At 43.3% G+C, this 27,356-nt stretch overlaps 1 protein-coding gene across 1 annotated transcript in view; it reads left to right on the top strand.

The window, feature by feature from the left end:
* Positions 1 to 27,356, top strand: part of LOC146181252 (uncharacterized) — a 262,301-nt gene that overhangs the window by 158,464 nt on the left and 76,481 nt on the right. The window contains exons 2-3 of the mRNA XM_084575738.1: positions 20,093 to 20,314; positions 26,125 to 26,325. Of these exons, the coding sequence (XP_084431864.1) occupies positions 20,093 to 20,314; positions 26,125 to 26,325 (423 nt within the window). The remainder of the gene's footprint in view (positions 1 to 20,092; positions 20,315 to 26,124; positions 26,326 to 27,356) is intronic.

The following is a 27,356-nucleotide window of genomic DNA, read 5'->3' as shown; positions in this document are numbered from 1 at the left end:
TCTGTGCTCACACGCAACCAATCGTCCTGCGCTTTCGAATCATGAATGCCTATTCTGGCTTTGAAGGAAGATTTGTGCCCACTCATTTCTAGAATACGTCAGACTAGATACAGCCTGTCCGTGTACTCTGCGGGAAGTATGTGCTCAGGCGATGTTTATAAACAGCCCTCATTTTTCTCGAGTAAATACGCCTGTGTTTCATGCAGAAAAATCTAAAACTCATCAAGTCTCAAACATGAAAATAGGGGTGTAGAGTAAAGGCGGATAAGAGAGGTAGAGGTCCCCTGTTAGTTGTTTTTTTAACCGGGCCCTCATCGCTGTTAATCCGCCTCAGTGTCTGCTGAGTTCAATATGATTGTGTCTTGATGAAGCAATCTTTTTAGTGAAATCTTCATAAAAATATATTCTCGTGTTCAATTCGATTTGGCTACACACAGAGCACACTTGCAAAATATGGGACAGAGTTCTGGCCGTTTCATCCAGTCTGAACAGTGCAGACAGGATTAATGAAGCTGATAGTATACTGAGGAAAGCATAGGGAAACTAGATAAAGTAAAAAAGCAGATGTCACAATAATAGGATAGACGTAAGTGAAACAAGCGCAGCTGTCTATAATGTGGCTAATAGTTATACAGTTCAGTACTTGCACAATAGTACAAAATGTTGAATAGTGATGATAAAACATTTGCCTTTGAAACTGTTTGTAAATGAAATGAAAGAGATTAGCATAAATGTATGTTTCTTACTTAGAATTCTCGATGTGAAGCTGACAAAAACAGTCAAGGTAAAGCTACAAAAACAACTAAAAGATTATGAATAATAAAGACGCAGTTATACACAGTGCAATCATTCGATAAACATCACGAGCGATAGTCATGTTTCAGCTGCTTCGAGCATGCTTCTTTATGACAATAATGCGAGTTCAGCAATGTGTCAAAAAGCAACTGGCTCAGATAGTAGCCGCATGACAGGGGTATGAAAGGCATGCACAAAAAGCTATTATGGACGGATATGTCATAGAGAACAAGATACGTTGTAATGCACGAAACAAGCTAAGCATGCTCTACACGTGATTCATTATTAATATAAACAGCGCGAACACGAAGACAAAGGACAAGATAAAAGAAAGCCACAGTACAAGCGCTGACTCACAACTAAGCCTAAGCCCTTTACTCCAAGGCCAAGAAACAACAAACATGAAGAAAACGAAACAGTCACGTGAAACAACCCCTGGGTTTATATAATGAATAAGTACCAACTCGCCCAACAAAGTATCTTGGTAGGTCTACACGAAACGCAGTCAAAAGTTATGAAGGGCAATATTAGAAAAAAAATTATTTCAATCTTCAACATTGTAGTCATTACAGTGAAGCAAGGTTGCTTTTATACATGAAATACGTACATGTTAATAGTAAAACAGCATCATATCAACATGAAGTGCAATAGTGCGTACCAAGTCCCCAATGCTTTAAACGAGATGCAATGAAGAGCACAAAGCGAAAAGTGAGTGCCACTTTGGTTGAAATTCGGCCTGTGCCTACAGTTTTAATATATGAACACCCTTCTAGAAACAAGTTTTATAATGTAATTATACATCTTGCGCGTTTTCGAGAAGATGTATAATGAAATTGGGAAGAGCATCTATGAAGCATCACTACCAAATGGCCACGTATCCTAAAGAGTCTGAGTTAGGATTAAGACTTTCAATGTTCTTTCTGATTTTATACACGCAGCCTGTCATAGCGCGCTTTAAAGAGCCACTTTCTAGAATTTTGCTTCACCGGCATGAATTTCTATTCGTCCACAGATTATTCACAAAGACCATGCAAGCACTTTGTACTTGCAAGCTAGTATTTGAATGCGGGGCCACATCGCAGTTGCTGCCTGGTGCCCATTATATTATGTTTTAGGATTACCCACCAATGTGCGAAGAATTTTTAATCATGTAGTATTTACTCATTTCCACATATCCGATATCAGCCATTCTGCAAGAATCTGCTGCTTTCTGAACATAGACGTTTTTCATACAGTTGAACACACTCCACTGCAGCCTTAGGGAAGTGCCTTCGTGGATGGTTAAGATTGTGCACTTCCTAGTTCCAATAGAAATGAACGTAAAAGGGTAGTTTGCAGCTCCGGGGCGTTAACCAGTCGCAGTCGTAGCCTATCCGCTTGTCATGCTGTCGGCCATAACATTTCAGACGACTCTGCATCGTTTCTGTTGGAAACAGCAGAAATTATGAGCGATGCCTGCCGCCTGCGCTCCGCGCCTAAATCAGGACCTTTCTATTAAGGCGAAATATGTTATTAGCTGATGCTGCCGGCATTCGTTCATCCGGTCACAATAAATCTGTCAATCAAACGACGTAATAATGACCTTAAAAATAAAAACTTTATGTCGCTGCCACTGGAAATCGAATCTCCATTCGTTATATCCCAAGCCGAGAGCTTTAACCGACTGCGTCACTCGCGGGATTGTGAAACCCACATCACATTTCTCTTTGTCTATCGTGAGGATGATAGCAGAAATAACAAATAGTCTGCAATTAGTGATAATTACAATGATGACATTAGCAATGCTAGTGTCATCCTTTCAACAGTGTAGATTCCACAGTGCTCTCAGAATTGTTTACTCCACATATTTCTTCTAAGAAAGCCACCCCGCTGAACCTGACTGATGCACTCAGCCATACCAGTTTTTAGACATCTTATATTACGCAAACCATGTGTGATTTTTATTATTATTATTGTTATTAGTATTATATACATTAAAATTTTACAAGACTAAGAAACGCAGCGAAAGACACCTCGAAAAGGCATATAACTGAGCAGAGGACGAGAGGTTAGGAAGCGCACTTCACAAAGTAATAAGGCTGCAGTAGCTATCCGCTATTCACAGATTTCCTTTAGTTGAAACATAATTTAGATGCAATGATGTCTCGACTAAACAACGTACACACAGCACCGCTCTAGCTGCAAAGGAAATGACTGTACAAAAGAATAATTTGGCGGCGGCGGCCACGGTCGACTTTATTTGCTCACATTTTTCAGTCACTCTAGTTTTCCTTGAGTAATGCTGCCCTAAGGAAACATCTTAAGCGGTCCAATTTTCTCCTTCTGGAAATGAGAAGGATTGCGAGATCTATGCATTCTTCCGGTTTTAGTTTGGCATGATTTTTGGTTTTCTGGAGTCTGTCTTTTGGTTTTGTTGGAAACGCGAGCGGAACGTCTGCCTGTGTTAGTGTCGGGTGCAACGTTTTTTGGAATGGGGATTATTCTGAGGTTATCCGGGAGCGAAGAAGGAAGCGTTTCCAACCATGTTCACCCAACAGATTCCACGATCATTACACAGATGCATCACGAACTAACGTCGGAGCGGCTGCTTACTCAATTCAAAGCTGTAGCGATGTAGTGACGCATACCCTCGGCCCTTACATAGATCCTCCTCCTACAGCGACTCTCGAGACCCTACCAATAGTTACCAGTATTCAAGACCTCGCACAAGCACCCCCTAACCCTTCAGAATATACCATATACACTGATTCAATAGAAGCTATACGCGCCATTCACACGGGTCGCATTCCTGAAGAACTACACGATGATCTACACAGAGCTCTTACCAAACTACGTCCCCACACTGTAACACTGAGGTGGATTCCTGGTCACGCTGGAATCCCAGGCAATGAGGTAGTGCATCGCCTCGCCCGCGAACTTCAACACCGGGCGCCTGGGATTCCCTGGCCTTATCCACCAACGTGGGACACTAATCTTCACTACAAAAAAGAAATCAACGTTCACTACGACAACATTAGAGAAACTCTCCGTACACTTCCTCTTCCTGATAAATCTCTCACTACTACGCAAATCCGCATTCTTAGACGCATACAACTAAATACACTGCTTACTCCTGCCCGATCTTTTCTATACAGAATCATACATTCCCCTGCATGCCCAAATTGCCCAGAACACTATGCAAACTTGGAGCATTGCATCTTTTCATGCCCTGTCGCCCTCCAATCTCCTCACTTTCCACACCCTCCTCCCCCAACGTGGCGGGCTTGCTTAGCCTCTGACCAGCTGCAAGATCAGTTGGCCTTGGTGACCCTGGCCCAGGACATTCTTAACGCTTAATCTAATGCGTAAATAAAGTTGTTTCCTCCTCCTCCTTTGGTTTTGTTAATAAGTGAATGTTGAATCATTTTCTTTTATCTAATAATAGTTTCTATTTTATTATATTGATTTATATTTTTATTTTCATGCGTGCTTTACTTTCTTTTAACATTTTATTTTATTTCAACCATAAACGTTAGAGCTTGTTTCCATCTATTCATTTCATGGCTCCTGCGATCATTTCAGCAGAATCAGATCCGATAACATATTTTGCAGACACCTTGTGAGCTTGTGAGCAATATAACAAGGTTTCATGTTAAACACATTGCCTAGCGGTCTGTTATAGGACGGTGTGGAACTAATATATGAATATTTGTAAACTCTGTTGTAAGACATACGAGAAACGAGTTCGGTTCTTACAATTTACAATAAAATGTCGCAGATGCGGCTGTTCACACAGAAAAAATGACTTTTTTTTGAAGCCGAATTCTCGTGGAAATATTTTTGCATGAACCTTGCAATAAAGAAGACTGAGTCAAGTTGAAGATATCATTTTTATATTCCTCACAATGACACCATGTTTTCGCTATCCAAAATATATCGTACAAAGCATTAGAGGTAAGAAAAGTATCGAAATCAAAACCTGTGCACATGTTTTGAAATTAATTCTCCACAACAAAGAAACCACAAAAAGAAAAAAAACAACAACACAAGTCTGTTGCAAGCGGAACTGGCAAAATATACAGCAATTATAAATAAGGTGCATACCAATATATAGAAGGGCACTTAACAATGTTAAGAGTACACAGTCTCCTTGGGTCAGGTATTATATAAATTAGCCGTCAGTTCTTTTAGAATGAATGTGAGCGTAGTGTATGCATTGTGCTATGATTTTATGAGTAGATACCACAATAAAAATAAACCTAATTGCGAAAGTTACAGTTATTGAAATCACACAAGAAATTTCCGCTTACGGTACGGATTGCACAGCTTACATTTCAGCTACTGGATGCGGCGGTCCCTAACAAATAACGCGCGAGACTGCTGCGCTCATCGCCCATAACATTTCGTGTTCCCTCCTCGCTGAAGGGTCATGTCATTAATATGTTGTCGCCATCATCATAGAGTTTGGAGCTCTGAGGCAAAAAAAGGGAGGTAGATGCGCTTCTCCAACCTGTGTGGGATGGATGAGACGTCTTCTGCTAGTGACGGGCGCTCGAATGAGTCGTCGTCTTGTGCGAGTTAAGATAGGACGCAGACATCCGCTCCCACAGGTTGCCCATGCAAGAACAAGACGAGGTGCCAGGGACGAAGGCTAGTTGGCGGCGAGACGGAGAGTAAACGCAGAGATCTGGAGACGAGAGGCGGACGCACAGCGCCAGACGCATACCGCAGACCATGGCTGTCTTGCCAGGCAGAGGAAAGCAAAGCGCGATAAAACCCGAAGGCGCTGGGTAGCCAGAAAGGGAAGTGGAGGTAATACTTTGGAATCAGGCTGCAGACGCTGGATTCCCATCAAGGGAGGCGGCCGTTGGAAGTAGGCTAATAATTGCGCTCGTGTTGTTCGGTCTTCTCTAGTGTCTTGTCTGTTTTACGCTACAATATCGCTCTGTTCATGCACCAACAAGCACAAAAAGCTACGCTTTTTAATAACTTAGAGGATCTTACCGGTGAGATGGAAGGTTACCTTCAATGGCGACGTAAAGAAATCGAATTGCGTGCCAGAAAACCCTGTCGCCTTCCATTCTTCAAGACGCAGCATAAGGGTTGTCCCATTTTTTGACGAGCAGAGTTCCTTGAATCAATAAATGCTTGATGTCACGCTACGGCTCACACATTACTTATATCGAGCTCTCGCCTAGCGCATTAATTCTCAAGTGTGAATAGAGAGTTGCACAACCAGGTGAATGAAGGGTGCAGAAGAGATATTTACTCCGAAAATATTCAACCCAAAAATCTGCTTTTAGCTATGAGGCACATACTGCCCTCCTGATTAGATTCGATATATATGAATGAATCATTCAAACACGCCCGCGAAACCATATTTGAGAATCGTTATTCCTTCTCCTGTTATATTCTCTGTTTAAGAGTAGATCAGTCCAATCAAGGTGCTTCTTCAGCTGGAAATACTGACTAGGTAGCCTGCGGCGGAGAACTTTCGCACTCCTCATAATTCAAGGAGCCATTAACATGAGTTCCCCCTCCGCCATCCTACACTGCCTCATTCCTAAACAGTGCGGCTTTCGCATGTTGCAACAGATAACTAGATCTATAAATATAAAGAAAGCATTTTGTCAGTGACGCATCTGTCACCTTGGCTAAGTATATGCGCAGGTTAAAGCATCTATTGAACCTTCTGGTACGAGCGGATGCTGTTATAAATGGGTGGCTCCGGCTTGTGAGCTTTAATAAGGGGATCGCTTTAGCTTGATACAATCCCGGCCGCAGCAGCTTCGTTTCTATGGAGGCGGAAAGGAAGCCCTCGTGTGCTACACGGTGGCAGTCTACGTTTGAGGATGGCGGGTGGTCAAAATCTTCTCAGATCTCCACTACAGCGTCTGTCATTTTATGTGTTCTCTTGGGACGTAAAACCCATTAAACCAAATCAAACACGTAGAGCAATAGCCTTCCAAAGAGCTCGTTGTCAATTTGCGTTGTATGTTGTTTCCAAGTGTTTTGTTTAAATTATTTATGTGAAAACAAAGGCGGATTTTAGTTTGTGTGGACTCTGCGGAATGGTGAGATAGAAAGCTCTTTAATAAAAGGCAGAGAACGTAGCCGTTTTTATTTTATTCGCTGATTGGCTACTCTGCGTAGGAAAGGGAATTTCAGAGAAGGCGGAATGAGGGAGGTGGTCAAAATAAAGGGAATAAAAGTAGGGGAGATAAAATGGCAAAATAAATGTGTTCTGAGTTTTATCGTCTAGCAACGTTAAACGATTAAGTGATGTGATGCATTGTCCTTCAAATGGACTTACAAATTTCACAGCGGGACCAAATTCACAGCCTCACATGTAACGTGAAACTATAGTTTGTCAATAATTCAGGATTATTTGCGGTAATTGAACCTCTCAAATATTTTTTAGCCTTTTAAATATCCTGACAGAAATTTTGTTGCATATCTGTGTTGCCTAAAGCAGGCAAAGAGACTCAAAATACTGTGCAATGATAGAAGCACTGGGAGAGGTTCTCCATAAAATTTTCATAATAAGCGCACTCGTCATTATTCGCAGGCCACTCATAAAAGGCATGTTCTACAGTGTTCATCACGTCACAGTTGTCAAAATGCCGACTGCTCTTCTGACTGAAGCGCTATCGCAAGCTGTTTATAAACGCTCAAATTCAAGTTCAAATGAAGTTTGTCGTATTGAGTTTTTAGACATCCATCAATTGTAGTTTAAATTTTACCGCAGGCTTTGTTCCCGAGTGACGAATTCAATTTAATCTGAGCTCTGTGCGACGATTCATTCGAGCACAACTCGATTTTAAATATTGCAGTTTTCGTGTAATTATTTCCGATGACTTCTATAAGGAAATTCTGTTTCTGACATCTCACACATTAACCCCCGTTATTGCCCTCTCCCCGCCTGATCACGAAAAATTCGATGCCTGTATTAGGCTATGTCGAATGTTTTACAAAGTGCATTATAAAATTGCAGACATTATTTCTACCATCCGACGCACGTGTCAGCGTTTTTGCAATAATTTATGTGACGTCACCGTTTAATCAACTGGAACGTCGTTTCTGGCCCTCAAGCCGGTTTCGGTTTCAATTGACAGTTGTTTCTTTTTAAAATTAGTGCTCGGAATTTCAAAAAGCTGGCCTTTACGTCGTGGTTAGGACACCCCGAGGAATGTAATGGAATCAATAACTCAAATGATGAAAAATCCCACAATGTTGCCGTTTAATCAGGTCCAGGTTAATCAGGTATAATGTCTGTGTACACCACGCAATTGCGGGCACCTACAGTTAATCAGCTATATTCACACTATTTTTTACGCCTAGTGGGCATAGAGGTTGGTGTTAAGAGATACGGCGACTAGCGAAACTCTAGCTTCAAAAGAATGTACGAATTCAGGCATTTAAGGTTTTACAGCAACCGAATATAACGTGAGGACCAGGCAGTGAAGAAATATATTTGTTTTTTTTTTTGTTCTTGTCACCTGCGCATGTGTTTATTCTATTATAAAACCTGTGTATATGCATGATTTTTATGCAAACAAATTTATTTATTCGACCGTCGTCCTGTGTCGCGCCCAGAGTGCGACACAGGACGACTGTCGTTTTTCTAATTCGCACAAGATAGCATCCATTCGGAAAGGTAAGAAAAAAGAGAAGGGCGTGGCCTTCAGTAGTTTCAAACCTCCCATTAAAGAAACACGGCATTTTCATTTGAAAAGTATGCTATTCTAGCATTTTCTTTTTATTTTTCAAAACGACAAGCGTGTCCTATTTTTTTATTACATTTTTCATCGTTTTTCCATGGAGGACAAACAAAAACAGAGCACTAGAAAAGAGCGCTTTTTCACGTACCTTAAGAAAAGGAAGGGGAGGTTTTCTGCACTTTGTGACTCACGCGGGAAAGTTGAATCTACAAAGAATTTTTTCCTAGGCGGGATTCTCCATTATTACCTAATTGCAACTGTTAAGTGTAACTGCAACTTTTCGGTGGAATTGCTAACTATTTAAAATTTTCGAGATCTTCCTTTTCCGTCAATATAATGTTTGGTATTTTGCATTAGGTGTTGTGTCATTTTGCGAAATTCTAGCTTGGCCCTACTAATTTTGGCGTAATGACCTGTGAAAATATTTATGTATATGTCGCTACACCTTGGACAAATCTTCGAAAGAAAGCTATTTAATGAGCAACCGGTTTGAAGAATGCCCATATGTGAGTATGTCCATGTTTCAAAAGGTGGAGAAGGAGAAGAAGACGATTTCTGCTCTGAAAACGTCAGCACAATTTTTCAATTCGTTGCTTTTTCTCGCCGGTTCCTTAAATAATTTTTCTACTGCAATATTTAACTTAAATTGAACTCTGAATCTGTTGGGACTGTATCAAATCGGAACTGGCAGCCATTTACATTTGAGAGAACCATTCCTCTAGAGGCAACAACCAGCGCCAGTCGTCTTGGAGACCGCGGATCACAGACGTCTGAAGCACAATGGGCGTATGTACTTTTGCAATATTTTCCACTCTATGCATGCATACTTTCTTCAGAAAGTGTTTGAAGTACACATCTCTGCACATATTCTTCGAGTGCCTTAGTAAAACACCGACTTATTGCGAATACAATACTAAAACAGTCAAAGCGAAACCTCGGGTGGCCGCAGCTACGCCGTGAAGAGGCAAGAAGGGGCGTATCTACAGTCTCCTCATAAAAATATAAACCTGCCATGACATCTGAATTCCCGGTACCCCTATGCCACGGGCAGTAGCTGCCAACTGGGATCGCTACTCTCATATAGGAGGGTGATATCGTAATCAGCCTGCCAGAACCGTTTGCATTCTCGTTACCCCTACGATACGCAGGCACGTCTATACGGATTGATTGAAGCCTGGCTTTATATGTGGGCTATTAGCTTACGCTCTCGCGTCATACCTTTAAAATATGAGCTCGAGTGTCTCCAATAATGCAGCACCTTACACTAACAGGGCATAATAACGGAATAATCTAGCAGACAATTGCTTTCGCAATTCAACTAGGGCTAACCACACCTAAACCACTACTAATGTTTTAACTAGACAGATCTGGATGTCAGTGCACTAAAGTGTGGTGCAGTGGTAAGACGTCCGACTACTGTGCCGGGGTACCCGGGTTCGAACCCGACCGCGGCGGCTGCGTTTCGATGAAGGCAACCCCAGGGTGGTCGAAATTTCCGGAGTCCTCCACTACGGCGTCTCTCATAGCCTGAGTTGCTTTGGGATGTTAAACCCAACAAACCAACCAACCAGAACGAATCCGTGCGCTGTGCCATGTCAGCGCACGTTAAAGATCCCCAGGTGGTCGAAATTACTCCGTAACCCTCCACTAAGGCTCCTCTTTCTCTCTTTCCACTTAAACTCCCACCTTCCTCCCTTGCCTTACGGCGCGGGTCAGGTGTCCACAGAAACAGGTTTGACACCTTTCCCTTCCTGTGAACCAATTCTATATTATTATTAGCGCACGTTAAAGATCCCCAGGTGGTCGAAATTACTCAGTAGTCCTCCACTACGGCTCATCTTTCTCTCTATCCACTTTAACTCACACCTGCCCCCCTACCTTTACAGAGCGGGTCAGGTGTCCACAGAAACAAGTGTGACGGATACTGCGCTTTTCCTTTCCTGTGAATTATATATTATTATTAATTTATTAAGCCGAGCGTCTGAACCACTAAGCCACAGCAGTATGTGGCCTCCTACAATAAAAATTTGGTACTGGTGGTGGTGAAAATGCTTTAATGAAAATGTTCAGGATGTTGTAGCAGTGGTTGGAGTCCTCAGTCTGGAACCTCATTGGCGTAGGTATGGTGGTTAGAAGCGTAGGCTGCTATCCGCGCTCTTTCGACGAGTTTTCTTTGACTCCTTGCGTCCGAGCTGGTCAGAGCTACCTCCCACCCCTCCTGCGTTGGGTTGTTATTAAAAGTGATAGTCTGATTTATTTAGCAGGCCCAAGCTATATAGTACAAGTCCGCCTTCTCCACGTAGAATTCGCATTGTGAGTCAAATGAATCTGGACCTATTGCGTGTAGTCTTCGTGGGTTGTTAAACGTGTTGGTCTGTAATTTGCGGAGGTGTACCTTCTACCTTTTACCTAGTATCTTAGCCGGTGGGGGGTACACCCGGCGAGATAATCTTACATGCTGACGTATTTCAGTTCTAGTTAGCACTGGGATATGCCAGAAATTTTGTTCGACGGGGGGCTCATGTTGCAGCGCGGCTTCCTCCATATAGAATTTGTCCAGGGATCAAATACCTGATTAATACCAGCACTTTCAGTGACAATAGCCATTATACTTTTTGAACGCTACGCACTGTTAAGACAAATAAATATTCATTTTATTATAAAAGAATATACATATATATATATGTATACATACCACATTTTGTGGCAGAATTACCTGATATCAATGCTTCCGCGAATCTATTTAATAAGTACAGAAAATATTAAACTAACTTTAGAAAATATATCAATTCGAAACCAGCAAAGCAGTGCATATCACTGGTAAGAAAATGTAAAGGGATTGAAATGAAAACTTTGACGGCAAATACTTTATTGGATCTTTCTCATCCAAGACCCTTGTTTATGGTTTGTAGATGTGCAACGGCCAATGACGCTGTCCTTTCCTCCAATTTATTGCACAGCAATAGCTGTCAGCGGTCTTACATTGCAGGTGATTGCACCGAAATTATAGTCGAGACAGAGAGCACACATAAAAATCAGGAGTTCCGAAACATATATATAGAAATGCGAAGATACAATGGAAAATTACAAATGAGAAGATACAGATTGATAAGAGCAAAAACTTACCACTGGAAACAAACTTCACTACATGTATGCACAAAATCTCGCAACACGATATTTAAATATACATATAAGTCTCCAATAAATCTATGCAGCTAAGCAGTTACTGTATATAATGCGCCAAAAAAGGAGCGCCAACATGTTGCGCAATCACAGGTGGTAACGTTTAAGTACAGAAAGACACACGATTCGGCGAGCATTGGTAAGAAAGTATGTTGTAACATTTTCCGACGCAGGAACTAAACATGCAGACAAAATTCAGCAACAAGCGCAAAGTTTATAAAAGTGATAACCATCAGAAAACAACTATGAAACATTACTAGAAAGATAGGTTATGGGGAAGTGTATAAATGTTTTGTAGGATAAATGTATTACTGAAGCTTAGCGCTAGTTTTACAAAATATTAATGTACTCTAACACTACGTTCCTACCCCTATTTGTTTTTAGAACTCCTGTTATTCGAACGCAAAGAAAGCAAACATTCTCAGTTAGTCATGAATAGAATTTCGAGTTGTGAAGCTGTCAATCTTTCTTTATGATGAGCAAAACAAGAAGTTATCAAAATTATTTACCTGCCTTATAAATAAATGACGTAATGACTGAATGGTATGATTTCAATAGTAGTGCGGCACATTTAGAAACAAACTCACAATTTCACCGGAAAGGCAAAGCAATGAACGCGATAGCAACACATTGGAAAGATAACTCAACAAGCATGGCAGCATTCGCGCACGGACAAACACATCTTCTTCCATGACAGCGGACACTTGCTGTGAAACGCATGGGTGAGCAAGCTTGGACACAGCAGCAGACACCTTCGTGCTGCCACTCACTTCAACGCGAACGGCCATAGCCAGAAAGCATTCAAAGGGCTGCCAGGCAGAATCCACTCGGCTAGAGAAAATGAACGTGCACCAGAAATGCGCCGCGCGATGGTCGGGGCAACACAAGAAAAACGCATGCGCTCTGGCTGGCCTTGCCAGCCCCCGGGTAACGAGAAGAAAATTTTGAAGAGATGGAAGATTGGGAAGAGCAGGAGACAAAGGGTCACTACGCCTCCGTAGGCGCCCCTTCGATGCCTTTGGTCGCGGTCGTTCACTGGCGTCCGCTAGGTCCGTTTCGGTTTTCAACTGCTGGAGAATCTGTGCGAACCTCGGCTGGAACCGAAACGCAGCTGCGCGTAGAGAACCCTGTCTCGCCTGCGCAGCGGAGTAGCGAAGAAAACGAGGTGCAATAAAAAAAAAAAACCAAAACGCTCCTTGGCCAGCGTTCGGCTCTTTCTCTTCTGCGCGTAGGAACAAGCGTGAAAACAAAAAAAAAAACACAAACAAAACGCGCAACCACGGAGATAGCGTAGTGTACGGGAGAAGTTCGAGGGAGTACCATAAAGCTTTGCTACAGCACGGTGAGGATCCGCTGAAGGCACGAAAAAAATGCACCAGAAGCAACATGCAGCCGTCAAGAGGTGCTGAGGGCAGTGGGAGAGAGACGCAAGGATTTTGAGCAAGCGTGGAGTCAAAGGCGAGGGAAATACCTCCTTTGAAACACTGATTGGGAATGTAAACCTGGCTTCGACGCTGTTTTGTTTCGTCCACCCCCCCTCCGCTGCCGCCGCAAGTTTACGCAACGAGTCCGCTCGCCATCCGACGCCATTGAAACTTTGTGCTCGGAAGTGGCTTCTTGCTTTATGTGACTACAGATGCATGGGCATTGATACGAAATGTAGCCCAAGTTCCTAATGTTCGTGCCGAAATGTCTTTTCAAACCGGAAAATAATAATGTACACAAAATTCAGAATGCTTTACAGTGTCGACGGTTGCTTTAGTAGGGTGCGCCTGACAGCACGAAAACATTCCAAGAGGGAAGGGGGGGGGGGGGGGCTGCTACACCATAAGCCCCCCCCCCCCCCCCCCCAGTTACGCCCCTGGGCAGAAGGTTCCACGAGATCCATATTGGGTGCTCTGGGGACAAATGCTCCAGTTGAGGCATCTGTGCTCTCATTCCCTAGGATGCCCTTGTGACCTGATACCATACCAAATGTTTATGCGTGGGTTGGTAGCTACGGGTATAACTATCCTGCAGAATTTTACTTGCTAGTGGTGCAATCCTACCCCTGAGGTAATTGCGATATGCTGTCTGTCAATCTTTGATACAGTGTGCTTTGTAGCTAGGGCACTCGCCATTTCCGAACCCAGTGTGTCTTGGCTGGGCAATATAAGTCCGCCCACTGTTTAATTTTAGTGTACTACCGCAATGGCCCCATGTTCCCCGTTCAGCACCCGCGGCATCGCCCTCGCGGGCAACTCTGGGAAGAAAGATGGTTCGCTCAAATTTATATAATATTTATAAATGTGTCATTACGCAAAATTTTGACTATTCAACTCATTTGTTGGGGAAGTCGCATCATTAACCTTTGTGAGTCTAAAATTGTCAAAGTTCGCGTTCGTAGGGGGGTGCGTATATGGCGAGCACACTGGTTGTATACGTATAACGGGTGGTATCACACGATTCATCTTGGCGCCATCTATGCGAAATATTATTGTGATGGGTAACAGCTTCCACACTTGCATTTAACGCCTTTCAGCGGTGGCTGTATTTTTTCTTTCGTGAAAAAAGCGGCCAGGCTAGTTCTGCTGTGACCGCCCGTCTTGAGTTTTACAGTCGAGTGTCTTTTGATGTAACGCAACTCACAACGGCCCCGTTTTGATCGGTCAGAAAAGCGAATGCATCGGTGTGCTGCAAAATATCACTTGAAGAGGGGTTTATTGGGGGTTGTTCGGAGGACTGGATACGGCGACCGGTAACACAGGACGATCGTAGAGCGAAACACAATCTCGTCCGAACAAGACAGTCCGAGCTTTCAGTGGGCGCGCCAGCTGATCGGTCAGGAACCCATTAGTCTTCATAGTCGTTTGTGTCGGCGCTGTATCATCTTCTTCCTTAAACACTCCACATAAATATCCTCATGGGGTCCAATGCTTATCAGCCTTACACAACGGCACCTATTCCTCCATTTCTTCTTTGAATCGCATCATCTTCCCTTCCCTTATGGGGCTGATAAAGTGTGTACTGACAACAATAACAGCTGCGCTTTCCCTTCTTTATGCGTATCGAATAGCTTCCTCCGGCCCTACGGGGTCGGTAATCCAAGAGAATTCGCCCTTCATGGCGGACGCGCCTTTCCCACCAGTATTTTACCTGCTGTGCATCATTCTTTTTTCTCGCGGCCTCTTCGGTGGCAAAGGAAGGCTGTTGTGAGGCACGTTTTTTCTTCTTTTTTCTTCCTTCTTTCTTTCTTCCCTTGTATCACAATTTTCCCCTGTATGCACCACGCAGCGGCAGTGGTTCAGCTATTGAACCACTTTACAGTTCCGTGTACTTTCGTTTCCTCGTTCTTACGGTCTGCACAACAACGAGAACGTTTACGCCAATTTAATGTACTACTACGCCGCCGAGGATGGGCGCCAATAGGTTCATCCGGCTGGGTAAAACGGATCTATATGCAAGGAGCAGGAAATGCCTCTATATTGTCGGAGATTGCAACAGCATGCATGCTGATGATTATATGAGTGATAAACGAGGCTGGAATAAAGATAATAATTAATAGGTAGTAAAGCCCACGTTTTCAAAACAAGATCTGCTATCCAGCCTCGTATTGACGCCAATAACATTGTCGTGTTGCGAAAAGAATTCAGCGCTAGTGTATAAGCGACGAAAGACCAGGAGATGTACAAATCACTGGTATGACCATCGCTTGGAGGGTCACAAATATCTCCCATGCCTGGAGCCAATACTTTGGATGCCATCGCATGCGTTCATTATTTAGAGTTTAGGATTGTGTCGGAGTGAGTATATTTATAATTACTAGATTTTCTCTGATTCCTTGGCTTTGTAAGCCTTCCAGCTAGTTGTAAGCTGGCTCGTTTCCCTTAGCACATATTAGAAGTTAATTCGTCAAAAAGTGACAAGTTATTAAACGTTTATGATTTAAATAACAGGAACATCAGCTAGGTTTTTCAACTATTTATTTTCAAAAGCGCGTTTTTCAGTATTCAATATGGCGGGGGCACTTGTGATAATTGTATCTATTACTGCATCGCCTCGATGAACGCAGGCGATGCCAAGCGGCTGCGCGGCCCATGAATAGCAGCAATCGTGTCCGCGTCACCTTCAGAGATGCTTTTAACGGAGCATTACCTGAGAGAGAACAACATGCAAGTGGAAGGAATTAAGTGAAGGTTTCGCCAAATAGCGTTAATGCTCTCCACTACTGCTATTCCTTTATGCGCCCGGACCACCCGTGAATATCCATAGCACAGAGCTAAAATGATTTCATGATTCAAAAAAGTTCAGTCAGAATTTGGACTACAAATTCTCAGCCGCACTTTGTTGTGTTCATGTGGCAGGTAGCATAAAACGCTAGAAAAACATTTTCTAGGTACTGTCATCTCTCCTGGTAGAGATTCCCGCGTGAATAGAAGAGGAATAGTTTGTCGCGGCGCGTAGGCTTTGAATCAAAACTTACTATAGAAGGATTCTTTTCTATTTCTGAACCCGTGGTACCATCTTCGCGTAGTCGTGGATCGGACGCCCAATCACTCAGTAATGCTTGTCTTCCACAAACCATTCAGAAGCTTTGGGACGTTTGCTCATTACCCGCACAGTGATTCCTCAATAAACTCCGCAACATTTAGTAGAAATACTGACAGAAGTGCAAGCAGAAATATGAAAAGGCAGTCAGCCAAAGCATCAGATAGGCGCAGGATTGATGTAGAGAGGGAGCTTATAGCAGACCCTCTCCGCTGCACTAATATACCATAGACGGTGAGAAGCCAAAAAGGAGTAATGAACGGTGGCTAGGGGTTCTCAGAGGTTTATAAAATAAACTGCAAAGACAACAGAGGAAGCACAAAGGGTAACAAGAGCGAAGTAAAGATAGGGAGAGGTTAGCTGGTGTTCAGAGCATACGCAGTTAAGACTTCTCTCCTTTCTGATACCTGTTTTCTCTTCGCATAAACGATGTTCTAATCTTCACCTTCGGATCTCTTTTCATCAGGTGAAGGTACTGATGTTGGAGGTTATGGTGCCTTCATCGCATATGGCGGGTCAGTCAGCCAGTAGGGGGAGGTGCCTTGCGTCACCTGTCGTGACAAGGAAGGAAGAAAAGACGTCACAGCAGCAGGATAACCTGCGCGCAGAAGATGACCGTATTTAGTTGTATATAAAAGGGAGCCAGCAGCAGCCTCAGATTCTTCGCATAAAAAATGGCAGACCGTGCAGTAACGAGAGTTTATGTGCCATCTAGCAGAACGGCCATCACGCGACGGTTACAGGAACGAAGTGAAGGCACCCATGTTGGAAGTGGTGGTGGCTTGGTCGGAAGTGGCAAAAGAAAATAAACTTGCGCAATGAGTAGAAGAAGGAACAGGCGTGACGGCAGGACATTGCGCTCTGTCCTGTCTTCACGCATCTTCTTCTACTTATTGTGCAAGTTTATTTCTTTTTCCTAATATGAACAATCTCACCCAGGGGAATGTACTTATCGAAAGTCGCAGGATTGTTAGGTAGTAGGAAGAGGTGTTCTGGACCCACGTGTCCTTCTGAGACAAGGAGAACAGATGACGCTGCTTGTGGAAGATGACCGGGTTAATCATATACAGAAGGAAGGACCAGCAGCCTGAGATTGCTGCTCGGCTGTCCCGTCCATTTACCTAAAGCTAGTCCTCTGAGTCCCTGCCTATTGGACAGCGAAGCATCCCAATGCTCAGGCGTGGCGTTATGGATTATTCTCACTGCGTCGAATTTTTGACTGTCCCATGTTGTGTGTCTCCACTCCAGGAAGATGTGTCTCTCTATATGGTCGGGTGTATAATTTAGTATATTGAAAGACTTCGATAAGGTTATGCTTGCAGCTGCGCCACGCGACTGGCTTCTCCATGTTTAGCATCTTATGAGGCGGAAGTTACCACTCCTGGTCTCCCGGAAGTGCGCCGAAAGGTCTCCGAAGGTAACATTATTTAGATTGGTCCCCTGTCCTCAAAAAGTGTATAAAACGTCAATGCCATAATGTTGTGTACACCTATTGTGAACGAGCTGGTTTCAAATATTTACAAGACAAGTTTAGTAATAGGACACTCGATGGCGGTAAAATGCTGAGGGTGCCAGCGCAGGAAGCACCGACCTTTGTACGATAAGCCGCCTAACACTGTCTTGCGGACTACTATGACGCTGTACAAGATGTGGTGATCTTGCCGCTTCCATTACTAGGCCAAACGCTCCTCCAATAACATATGATTGAAACAATGAGGAAACGCAAAATGGTGCGTCGAAATTTACAAATCTCCAAGGACAAAGGACATGATTCAAGTTGATGACAAAGCCGTAACGAGCAATTTAGGGAGCTCATAACATTCAAGGAAAATAATGAGATCAGCAACTCGTTTATGAAAGCTGTGTACCCGACATCACATAGATATCATTACAAAGCACCTGCATGATATCAAAAAATAAGCATCATCATTTTGCTCATTCTGGAATCCTCAGTTAAAACGGTGTTGTAATCCGAACACCTGATTGTAGCATACGCTACATTACCTCCAATTTCGTTCACAGGCCTCGAACCTATAAGCGGGAAAGACGGCACGTTAAATTGTATTAAGGACTTAATCAGTGGGCCGGGTATACTCTGTCCTTGATGTTGTAGAATCATAAAGGTGATTAAACTTGGCTTAAGCAGTGTAGCCTTGAGACGAGGAAAGAGTCCCAACATGGTAGGAGACGACAATCTCCCCAACCTAAAAAAGTGAGTTTGGTCAGCAGCATAATAATGTGCCTGCTATATTTTAATTTGTGACATATTCTTCCCGTGTGGGTCCCCATGAGTAACGCCTTCAATATCCAGTTTATTTCTCAGTTTCAGTGTCTGAGGAGCAATTTCGGCCAATGTGACGAGGGCTGTGGCGTCATAAACTGGATGCTGTGCGACGAAGAAGCCCCTTCTCACAATTGCAAAAGTTTAGTGCCCGATTTATTCCCTCCTTCTAGCACCCACCCTACTCGCTGATTTACCAACTACGTAACACGCTGCCTTAGCAAAGTGAATATCAACACAAATGTTGTTCTGACACCACTGTGAACCATCAGGTTCACAAGCAAAGAATTCAGACTTTTTTACGAAAACATCATGGGCTTATTTCAACAATAACAAGTTTGAAGCGTGGATTGGGCACAAACTCACAGTCGGTCTTTTTTAATGCTCTCATCAGAGCAGCAATGCACTAGTTACAAGTTCCTGAGCAAGGCAGCATTGTGGAAATCACTACTTCGAGTGATTATGATTTTCTACTTTAGGATGGCGATATTTTCATGTAAGTTTTGAACTGAATAATATTGAGGTTCATTTTTTTTTACGTTTTTATCCCTGTTCAACGCCTATTCACGGCATAGTGTGGCAGAGGAGCTTTTAGTATCGCTTAGTGCAGCGTGTACAGCTACAAATCATATCATTAGTTACCGACAAATTTACTAATTGCAGACATTAAACTTACCTCCAGTTATTTGCCATTAATGGTTGAACATTGCCTATAGCATATCGTTATATAGTTTGGATAGCTTATGTCTAGAAGAACAGCACCTGTGTACTCTTAGGTAATTTTGCTATTAATTAGGTAATTCCGAAGAAGTTTAAATTTTACATGACTATATTGTATATCGTTGCATATTTATGTGAATTGCGATTGCTCGAACCAATTTTACACCCTAAATGACTGCCTATATCTAGTTGAACGTGAATAAAGTTAAACCTAACCCTACTAAACCATCATATAAACTGTATCGACCAGTAGAATCGGAAACCATAATACATTAAACAACTATCCGCAATCTTAGTCTAAAGCAGGGTTAATTCCACGTGAAATTTTTTTTTTTGTACTTGCCACATTTTATCCCTCTTTCTCATCCTCATTTCGCCATAGCATTAAACGCCCGAAATGGAACCAAAGCAAACCAGATTTCTATTGCGTGCTCACACTATTTCAGACGAAACTTACGCTGTGAAAACACTTCGCTCACAGATATGGAAGGAAAATGTGGGCTCGTGTGCTTTCAGTATTTCCTCCATGTGGTATGCCCGTCATAAATTTCTATCAGAGCAATTCAGATGCTCCAGTCATTTACGAGCTTCTTCTACGGTTAATGACTACATGATTTTCACCATTTCACACACTTTCCCGCTCTTTTGTGGCTGCTTAATATTTCTCACATATTTAAAAGCTACCTCCATTAATTTGGTGGCATGAAAAGATCTATTTAGTGGCTCTTGTTTCCCCAAAACATATTTCCAATTCAGTGTTACCTATTAAAGTGACTCATTTCGTTGTTGTCCGCAAAGGGGCGCAGATCTCGTTAAGTGGAGAGGGATGTCTCCACCCTAGTGGCCTGACGCAGACGTTGTGTGCCTTTTTTGCTACATTTTGCAGGAAAATTCAGAGTCTCAGTCAATGGCGTCCCTCGTGACGGAGACACAGGAAAGCAAAGTGAAGCAACCGAGGACCACGAGTGCAAACTGGGAGGCACTGGCCTTCTTTTTTCTAATCGGTGCGCTGCCGGGAATCATTTCGAGCGCAGTGGTCATTTCATGGCTCCACTCCCCTGAACCCCCAAAGGAAGACCGTGGCACCGGCACCATTACTAATAGCACGGTGAGAGGAAGCCCTTGATTTTAATGCGTTTTAACGCACAAAGGCAAATATTTAAAAATTAGTTTCCACAGTAGTGCAATTTTACGTGTTGTCTATACCAAAACGGGCTACATCATCTGAAGTTGTTATTGACTGCGCGGGAGAAGTAGAAGAGACAAGTATATTGGAAGAGGCTAGATTTTGATATAACACATATTTTACAGGAGCTAGAATAATTACGTTCCCCCTCACAAAAAGAAAATAATGTACAATCAACAAACTTGCTGGTGGTCTAGTAACGGTTAAACATATCATGTACGCGATAGTGCATTAGCGTCCCTCTCTAGGGCTTCATTTTGGAGCGAAGGCCTGGCGCACTGCGCCCACCTCTTTACGTACGCAGTCACAACGTGACGTAAATTATCACGTGACACCAAATCATATGCCCATTCCACATCACAGTTCATGAGCTTTGACCTTGCCCCTGATTACCATGAGGTTCGACACCATAGCGGCACCACAGATCTTTCTTAGTTCGTCCTCCGGCTCGCTTCAAAGTCTTTCCTGTGCACAGAGACGTCTCTAAATCGCGTAGTGAAGCTGTACTTTAAAGGCAGATTGAGCCGTGCCGGACTCTAAATAAAAATGTCACTCACTCGTTAAGGCAGATCATGCGGTATAGCGAGTAACTACCCAAGTAGCACACACTATGGGGCCCCCCGGAGACCATACAAGAATATTCTACTGAGTCAACTACAATACTACCCATCAAGCCCCCTTTAAAGGGCCACTATCCAGGGAAGGACCTATTAGGCGAAGGAGCCCAGTGTTTCGATCAGGTACCGGAGATAGTTTGTGCAAAATGCTACAGTGACACGCGCGCCGCAAAGCAACTAAAATACAAATCAAAGCTCTCTCATGCTCTCCATCGGCAAGCCAGCTTCCCCGTTTCCTGCGCTGGCCCGTCGAGCCCCAGTAATGACGTACCTCCCGCGAACGACGTCCATTGGTTCGTCTCGCTGTCTGAGGGTGAAGGATGGGTGTCCACTGCTCGCTGCGCGCTTTTCCCTCGCCACGGCCCGACTGAATCCAGAGGCGCGCTCTCCCTCGCCAGTTTTCTTTTATTTTTTTCGCACAGGCGGAGTGCCACGCCCCACCTCCCGCCAAACGCGGAGGAGGAAAGGGGATTTGTCTTGCGGAGGCTAGGCGACCGGGTAGGAGAGTGAAAAACCTTTGCGAGGGAACGGAAGGAGAGAAACACGACAGAATCGGGTGATTGGGGTGGCTGTAACTACGTTATTAGCTACTCTTTTCAAACACATTTTGCGGCCTTGCGTTCTGGGGGCGAAGTCTCTCAGTCATCGGGGAAGAAAATATTTTTGACCGGAGAGGGGACAGTGGGCCTTTAAAGATCACGCGGGCAAGCTGAAACTACTCTTGCCCCTGTTTTTCCGATTTGGGAATCATACGGACGGGGCAAGTGGTAACTGAGCGTATGTTCCTACATCTGACCCTCAAGGACCCTTCGAGGGAAATTTTCAGCAAATTTGGGCTGTGTGTAGGAAAATCCTGGGCTAACATAAATAAGGATGCCAACTCAAAAGCCCAATAGGCCCCTCATGTTCCATGGCAGGGAAAAGCAAGGGAATATCTGCACTTTGCCTACGTAGGTGCCTTGAGGGGTGCTTGAAGGCAGGTCCGACAGAACTGTGGGTTTAATTCAGAAATTCCTGGGCTACCATAAATGAAGCTGCTTGCCAAAAAACTTAATAGTTTCCGCATGCGCTGTGGCGGGGCTTGAACGTGGACATAGCCGCTTCTCCTCACATCGGTCTCTTCCAGAGCACTTTAGGGCACATATGATGCAGATGTGGACCTAATTGGACCAGTCCATAGTGTTGGGCTTAGTGTAAAATGCTACTTCAAAATAGTGCTCAATATTTCAATTTTGACTCTGTTGTGGGACGTGGGCCTCCCCAATAATACCAACTGGTCCCTTGAGGGCAAAACTTTGACAAAGCCAAATAGGGCTGGTGGCTTACAGCACATGCCTGTACTACTCCGGTATTGGAGGGATTAACGAACATAAACATTAAATCGTTGATGGATTGGGCGGCACCCGCCTGTACAAAACAGGGCCCAATAATGATTTACGTATGTTATCCCACTTCTGATATTTGCGCTGAATGTGGGCTGCCCGTATTGGTAGGAATTGGAACCGATCATGACAAAATTGGACAGCCGACATGGAGCCTCTCTTGGCAAGAGTTGCAAATCCCGCATGGGGATCTCATGGGCTGCCCCTATGGGCCCAGCATAGGCCCCCACTTCATTGCCCACTTTGTCCTACTTGGTTGATGCCCAGTTACGGCACATGGTGCACACGTACATCTTCACACAGCTACAGAACTGTGGAGAAAATACTAGAAAATGTTTTCTAGTTGAGTAGTACCATTAGAAGTTTATGTTGTTGTACAGTGCTCTAAACTCGACTGCGGCAAAGACTCGTTGTATAGGAAGTACGCCTCCGGTATAGTATGAATTGAAGGCATTGCCCGACGTGCCGGAGAAAAATCACTGCCATGCTTACGGCTGCACTCACCGATTGTCTGGTTGTGGGACATGACCATTCTGGTAAGCTATCCGGGCTTCGAACTCGGGTTTGTATTTGATGTGGCCGGCGATTTCGCAATCCAGCCTTCCAGAACCCTTGGATCTGGAGTTAGACAAGCTGCCCTTAGTGCACGCAAACCGGTTCGAACGACTTGATTTAAACACGACTTTATACCTAAGATAGCTATTCTTAAATAGATATTAGTTTAAAATGTACTAATCAGAATTTTCGGTCTGATAGCTGCCGTAAATAAAATCACTAATTAAGGCAGTAGCAAGCGAATGTTCTCGAATACAATCCAGAAGGGGCGACGACAAGCGGCAGTCAATAACCCTGTCATGTGCTTCTGTAGTAGGCGGCACTTACGCTCTCGGCTAATTTTGACAGGACTATATAGTTTACTTACTCTTCTCTCGTAGTTACAGACGCTCTGCTCGGCACTGCAAAAAGTGTGTAAACGCTTTCCTTTCGACTGGGTAAGTGCCTGCTTATTAGCAGCGGCCATGGGACTCTTACTCTATGCAGTATGGATCGGACATTGGAGCGAGTCCTCACAGAAAATAAGGAGGATAGTAATTTAGACAAGGGCACTTGAAAACCCTTTGTTTCGGAAGCAGAGCTTATGGCCGGCGGTATGGCGAGCGGACTAGGCTGATAAACATGTAGTGACAAAAAAGACAGATTCGGTAGAAGTTTTAAAATTTTGCCAGGGATGACAAAGAAACGGAAGGGGCAAGGGAAACTGTTTCATTGTTGAACAGTAAAAGAATGGCGGAAAGCTTTGAAGGCAATTGTGCACAGTAAGAAAAAATTTAAGAACCTGAAACATAGCAACATAAAGGCTTGATAAAATGATAACCAGATTCATAGTTTTGGGAAATCTTTTTCTTCCACCCCATTCTCAGGTGACCAACAAAGCCGCAGGCATAACACATGCGGACTATTGTGGGCGCCCAAGATGAGCGATCAAATACAAAATAAAATAAAAATCAAAAATAAAATACAGTTACATTTGTGAATTACAAGTCCAGTGAAAAGACGTAGCATATCGTTTTGGTTTATACTAAATTGCTGATTTTCGAATATTCTAGACAAAATCATTCAAAACAACGTTTCTGCAACAGAAAAGAACAAAGATTACAAGTGTTTGCGTGGAGTTGGTTTCGGCCTGTTGAAATGCATCAAATGTAGAACAGAAATGTATTGATTTTCCGGTTGCATATTTGCAGCGTGATTTTAGAAATGGTAGTAGAACTTCTTTACATTTGTTTTTATATGCCATCTATCATATTACCGCAATATTATGCCCCGGAATTCATACCGAAAGGTGCATGTAGGTCAGATGTTACAAGCCGGAGCTCAAACTAACCGTTTGCAGTAATAGTCAAATAGAATATCATAAAAGGAGCGGATAAAACGTGACAAACTCGTTTTGTAAATTTTCTTCTTGACCAACGTTAGGCAGAAATCTATAGTTCCTTGTGATGTCTCACAAATGTATTCAGTAGTGCGCCTGGGGAACTGCATATACATCCAGCAAGATTCTGCATAGTACAAGCAACGTTCTAGTGCACGTTGTCGGGGATTTATGCTTGTAACAATGCGCGATATAGTTCATTCATATCATGCGTACAATAAGCCAAAGAAACTGAACTTATATATACGCAACGCAGTTCAGCGGTGTCCACGAATTATTAAGGAAATATTACTATGCGAATAAATAATGCTGAATATAATACCTCGATTGGTTCTAAATTTTTCCCATATTTTCCCCGCGGATATTTGACGCGACACCTAAAATCAGATAACGCCGTACTTCATACGAATAAAATGCCCAAATACAGGTCCTTTTTTAAGACGCTGTAAGCTAAAAAACTTTATTCGTACCCAGTTGGCGCTGTTCTATACTTCACTCATGGAAGGTTTTTAGTGTCAAGAAATCTCTGCCTATTACCAAACTCGCACCGTCAATACCTGGCTCCTCTCAAGGGGCTAGGAGAAACGGGCGACAGATGACTTCTTAGACTTTTTACTAGTACTCTACTGTGGCCGGAAGCACTCAGACATTTCCGCCCTTCCTCTTCTGGCCTCTGCCCTTTCTGTAGAGAGGTGGCTGACACCTTTCACATGATATGGGCATGCCAGCTAAATTCGTCTCTCATACCCATAACCCCTTCCCCTACCCGAGAGGACTGGGAGGCGTTCCTGCCCGGCTGCCATGGATCCAGCGGCACAACAAGCGCCGCTCCAGCAAGCTCGTGTGGCAGCCCAGATCAATGGAGGACCGAATAAGGGACGCCACCTAGTATTGTAAGGGGAGCGGTATACTAGGGGCGGCTCCCCAAGCAGCCTCTACTTTTGTAATAAATGCTTTCCACTACCACCACAAAATATCCGTCCTGACGAGTGTTATTGCCACCGCTAGCAATAGGTCGACTTGTCCTAAATCAAGTGTCTAGTTAGAAAGGGCAATACTCCTGGGAAACACATTTACCGTTTAGTTACTTTTCAAGGCACGCTTCTTCTTGAGTTGTTGCAGAAGGCTTTGTGGTTTTAATGTATTTTATAGTGTCCAATCGCCAGCCTGTACAAAGCTTAAAGTAGAATAGATTGTCCAGCAGTGTTTTTTTCCCCAATGCTCGGTGCTGAACAATGCTAAACGAATACGCAAGTACGAAATGCAGTCGGTGGTATAAGCGCTGCTCCTGTCACTGCGTGCTCTTTCTGGTACTTCTTATTTTTCTTTATTAATGGCCGTATCCGCAAAAGGAGCCAAATGTAGTATTTTCTATAACTGTATTGTCGCATGTCGTTGTGACACCGTTGCCAGTCTACAAAATAGTTTGCGGCTGCTTAGTAAAATAGTTTCAGTGTCTCTGTGCAATCTTACACTGTCAGGGGGAGCAAAGCTCAACATTTCGTTGAGGATAAAATTCGCAGGCCATATCTAAATGAATGTAACAAAATCTCAGTAACAATAAAATTGGTTTTCAATTTGTCTTCTTTTGAACAGTGAAAATGATTACTGCTAACCGTGATTACGACCGAACTTACGAAGAGTGATTACGGACCAGCGTCCAGATAGCCTTATGTACACATGTTGGCCCTATCCTTCAGTAACTTCCCTTCGAGCTTATAATTTCCTTCACTTTAATTTGTTTCTTTCGGGTTGAAGAGGTGTTCACAAGCACCAACGCAGACACTCTCTCAACTGCAGGTATCGGACATGCCCACGCAGGCCACGATGCTTCCAGCGGCTCCAAGCAAAGCACCGAGTAATGTATGCATCACAAATGACTGCCGCCATCTGGAACAGTGGCTAAAGTTAAAGTTAAACTACAACGCAGACCCTTGCCACGATTTTTACGAGTTTGTATGCTCCCCCAACGATGCCACCTACGGTGACCCTTTCCGAAAGGTACGTGGAACAAGCATTGGCCTAGAAGCTTTCTGAGCGTATTCTTAAGGCACTTGACAAATATTGAATATCGACAATTCTTATAATGTAACTTATGACTATCTTCATTTACTAAGTGACTAAGTGTAGATAAATGAACAAGAATTTCTAAATATAACGGCATAGTGGGTGGAACAGCGCGAAGACACGCAACACACAAGACGAGAAGCACTACAGACGAGCGCTGTTCCGTTGTGCTTCTCTTCTTATGTGTTTCATGTCTTCGCTCTGTTCCACTGCACTATGCAATTGCACCAACTCGCTCAACTGTCCATCCTACTTCTGAATATAAAACTGATTTGAGGTCGGAGTGCAGGGCTGATAAATCTGGGCAGGGATATTGTCACAAACGGAAGACATGTTTTTGAGTGCATGCTCATAAATTATCAATGTATTTTGAGATAGTCGTGAAGCGTTCATGCCCACTTTATGATATATTCTAGCTAGTGTTTCATATAAAAAACCTCCATCCCTGAATACATTTTAAGATCTCCCTAACGTCAGAAGTAATGCAACTCTAATATGAACCCAAACCCACATAGAATACGTGCTAAAGAAACAAAAAATTAGTTGTGGTTACCCTAGTTAAATTGCGATCAAATAAAATCAAAGTTTATTCGTCTATATGATACACATTCATGAATTCTGATCTGTCTAAGCACGTTTTGCTTGTCGGCTGATCAGGCAGCGGGTGGAGAAATTACTTTATATGCATACAATTTGCCACAAAGGCTATCATCATGGATACATCACGAAGTATACATCATGGCCGCAATAGCCATTATCTTTCTAGACAGGCAGACGATGTGGTCTCCATATGAGGGGCTGGACAAAGTGAATGCCCAGATACAAACTCTTCGTTTTATTTGCATAGTTTCAAACCTGCACTGGTAACAAGAGGATGAGTGCAGATATAGTGGTTGGTTTAAAGTATCTATTTTATTGGGGTATTTAAAGCATGTCAGTTTTATTTTGTACATTTAAAAAAATGA

Source organism: Amblyomma maculatum, chromosome 8 (genome assembly GCF_055883805.1).
Source record: "Amblyomma maculatum isolate TAMU_Amacu chromosome 8, ASM5588380v1, whole genome shotgun sequence".
Taxonomy (NCBI): domain Eukaryota; kingdom Metazoa; phylum Arthropoda; class Arachnida; order Ixodida; family Ixodidae; genus Amblyomma; species Amblyomma maculatum.
Note: the sequence above shows the minus strand (reverse complement) of the source record. Positions and strands in the feature narration are given on the sequence as shown.